Source organism: Austrofundulus limnaeus, unplaced genomic scaffold (genome assembly GCF_001266775.1).
Source record: "Austrofundulus limnaeus strain Quisiro unplaced genomic scaffold, Austrofundulus_limnaeus-1.0 Scaffold161, whole genome shotgun sequence".
Taxonomy (NCBI): domain Eukaryota; kingdom Metazoa; phylum Chordata; class Actinopteri; order Cyprinodontiformes; family Rivulidae; genus Austrofundulus; species Austrofundulus limnaeus.
In genome coordinates, this window is record NW_013952563.1 from 268,220 (window position 1) to 271,344 (window position 3,125).

A 3,125-nucleotide genomic window follows, 5' to 3' on the forward strand; every position below is an offset into this window, starting at 1 on the left:
GAAGAACCCGTCCAGAAGACCTATACTATTTTTTTGTTTTTGATTTTTTACCTGGATTACTGAGATGCATCAGGACATTTGAAATAAATGTTTGCACTGAACAAAAACTGTGTCTAACAGTCAGAATCTTTGAAAACTGTGTGTAAATTGTGTGACATACAGTAAGTAATGCATTTTGCATTTGTAATCATATTTTCAGCGTTCTCCATTAATGGAAAGCAGTGTCAATCAAAATGACAGTTTTATTAAAATCCACCAGATGGCGCCAGAGCGTTTTGATTAAAAGGGCACACATGAGAAACTTGAGCCAAAACCAACAAAACTTTGTACTTAAAGTAAATTATATAATTTGATTTGCTGCTTTTGTTAATTAAGACAAGGATTTGCTGTAAATATTTAGAAAAATAAATTATGTAGGGGATAAAGGATATATACAAATAGTAAAAACAAAAACAATCATAACGTTTCATTTAATTTTCAACATGTCAATATTCACAAACAAATACAAAACATTTTTTGCAATATTGTACCAAATCGATAAAAAAAAAGCATTAAGTGCTTCTAATGCTTTTCAGTTCATTTTACTTGCTCAGTGAGAAAAATCCAGTCTGACTTTTTGGGCTTTAAYAAGTTCATCAGAAATGTGTCTGAATGTCTGAGGTGGCGATGTGAAGAACAGCAGAGGTAATCGTCTGTGACTCAGGACCTTTACCTGGATGTGTTGAACTTCATCGCTGAGAGTTCACATATGTAGGCAGATCCAAACAGGACTAATCAAAGAGCAGCTTGGAGGGGTGGGGTTTAAGTAGATTTGCATCTTCTATTTGAATGTCTTTGCTGATGCTGAGGKTTTTTTGTTTGTTTGTTTCTATGTAATTTGCACAGAAGTTATTAACTTGTTACTTGAGGTAGAATATGCACTGCATTACAAAGGATAGTTAATACTTGTTAATTAAAAACAATTCTGCTCAGTTTTATGTAAATTGAAACAACTACTCTTTTAAAATAAAAAAATGAATCTTCTCTCACAAATACACGAGTTTACTTAAAAGTACGTATTTTAACAAAGTCTTAAAACTAAATGTGCAAAATATAAAAGACGTAGAAGAACATAACCAAACGTTTCTCTCCATCTTCTTCCAGGTTGCTCAGCTGGAGGCCGAGACTCCACCTGGAGGCCCCAGGACCGAAGCCCTCCCTCCTGCTCGCAAGGAGGGCGACCTCCCCCCTCTGTGGTGGGACTTCGTCACCCGCCCCAGGGAGCAACCGTGAAAAACGGCTCCTCTCCCCGGGGATCTGTCAGGCTCGCTCTGAGGGGAAAAATGACCCGAAGCACGCGACATCACCATCACCTGGCTGATCTCTCTGTCTGTGTTGAGTCGTATCTAAAGGAGTTCACCTGTGCAGGTGGAAGATGGTTAACAGTAATCCTGATTTCCTTACAGATTTAAGTCGTTGATGGCACAGAAACTCTGTAGATCTCCAGCTTATTACATGTAATTGTTCTAATAAATATATTTATAATCAGTGCTGCGTGGATGTGTGTTTAATACAGAAACGGTTGATCATAAATCAGCATTTGGCAATAATATTGTTTCATGTGCTAAAACAGACCTGCAAATATCACCAACTAAAATAGGCATCATGTCTCCTGTTTGAAGTGTTTTGACTTATATAAACCTGATCTTTTAATTAAGCTGCAGACAGAAGCTAAATATATAAACCAAGATCTAAGGAAATTTATTATTTTTAAAGCACCAATAAAGTCAATGTTAATAATGTAAGGAGATGGCTTTTAGCAACAACAAAACGGTAAACTCGTAAAGACTTTGGGAAGTTTTCTGAACAAGCACCAGGCCCTACTTGGTTACACTCGTTGCTTGATGCAGGTGTTACATCATATTTTGTGACCGTCATATATTGTGACCAGAGGGGGCGCTGTTGCGTTTCTACAACAGAACTTAGCTGAAAATAACTACAAAGAAGAATATGATAGGCCAAAAGTGTAACCCAGAGGTGACAAAATATGACAACTGTTGTCATATATTGTGACGTAACAGTCACCATGTCAGTGATCAAAAAGTTATTTTTCTGACACTAGAGGATGTAAACGATTAGTATAAATAGTTTTTGAATAAAAATTGGTACTATTTCCTTAACTACAGTCACGGTATATGACAGCTGTCATATTCTGTGACCATGTATAACAACAGTCAACAGTTTTTGTTTTTTTCTTCGAATGTCTTCAGCCTCTGGCACTGTTGGCGTATCGTATTCTTCTTTGTGGCCATGTTCGGCCAAGTTCTGTTGTAGAAACGCAACAGTGTCCCCTATGGTCACAATACATGACGGTCACAAAATACGGTGTAACAACGGCGCTCCATAACTATGGCGAAAGACGTAGTGATGAAGGGGGTCGGAAGCTGCGTGGCCGGATCATCATGGTGACGGCCTTCAGAGAGTAGAAATCCGAATCCTTCCAGGAGAACCAGACGATGCCGTCCGGCCCCAACAAGTTGTTCGCCCTCAGAGAATAACGGCCGCCCTGATGGAAACCGTTATACTTTTATTCTGTTTATTTATATCGTCTAATAAAAAATCTGATCTGTCAGCTCTACCTTGTAGTAAACTCCATTAAGGTTGGTGTAGTAACATTGGTGGAACCACCAGCCGGAGTGGCTGATCTCAGCACAGAGGTTGCCCGTGTCTGGCGTGCTGAAGCCGTGCTGGTCGTGATACCAGCCGAACGAATCCTCCACCGACCCACTGAAACCAGACACATGGAGGCGATACTGGTTCTCCTCACTGTCTATCCTGCAGCAGGAGGACAAAACATTTACTTTTAGGATTTTAACAAATGTTTCAGCAAATAAAACTAGAGGAAAATGTATTCCTGYATGTATTTTTGGATTATTTTGTGTAATATGGAGGGAAAAGGCTGACTTCAAACTAGGTAAACTGTCACAGTCTTCTCTGCTTTTTAATGCCATGATTATTCAAAAAAAAAGCTGTGGGTGGCAACAGGTATTCTGATGCATCTCAGTAATCCAGGTAAAAAATCAAAAGGAAAAAAATTGTATAGGTCTTCTGGACGGGTTCTTCTCTAATGAAACGTTTCGTCTCTC

The 3,125-nt window shown here is 38.9% G+C and overlaps 2 protein-coding genes across 3 annotated transcripts in view; one reads left to right on the forward strand and one right to left on the reverse strand.

Moving 5' to 3' along the window:
* Positions 1-1,527, forward strand: part of ndufb9 (NADH:ubiquinone oxidoreductase subunit B9) — a 4,643-nt gene extending 3,116 nt beyond the window's left edge. The window contains exon 4 of the mRNA XM_014017098.1: positions 1,144-1,527. Coding sequence (XP_013872552.1) covers positions 1,144-1,272 — 129 coding nt within the window. The 3' untranslated portion in view covers positions 1,273-1,527. The remainder of the gene's footprint in view (positions 1-1,143) is intronic.
* Positions 1,250-3,125, reverse strand: part of LOC106523610 (angiopoietin-2) — an 11,742-nt gene continuing 9,866 nt past the window's right edge. Inside the window, exons 6-7 of one of the 2 annotated variants that reach the window (XM_014017095.1) lie at positions 2,619-2,814; positions 1,250-2,545 (exon numbers count right to left, since the gene is read on the reverse strand). In XM_014017095.1, the coding sequence (XP_013872549.1) occupies positions 2,387-2,545; positions 2,619-2,814 (355 nt within the window). In that variant the 3' untranslated portion in view covers positions 1,250-2,386. The remainder of the gene's footprint in view (positions 2,546-2,618; positions 2,815-3,125) is intronic. The other variant, XM_014017096.1, reaches the window with a different exon arrangement.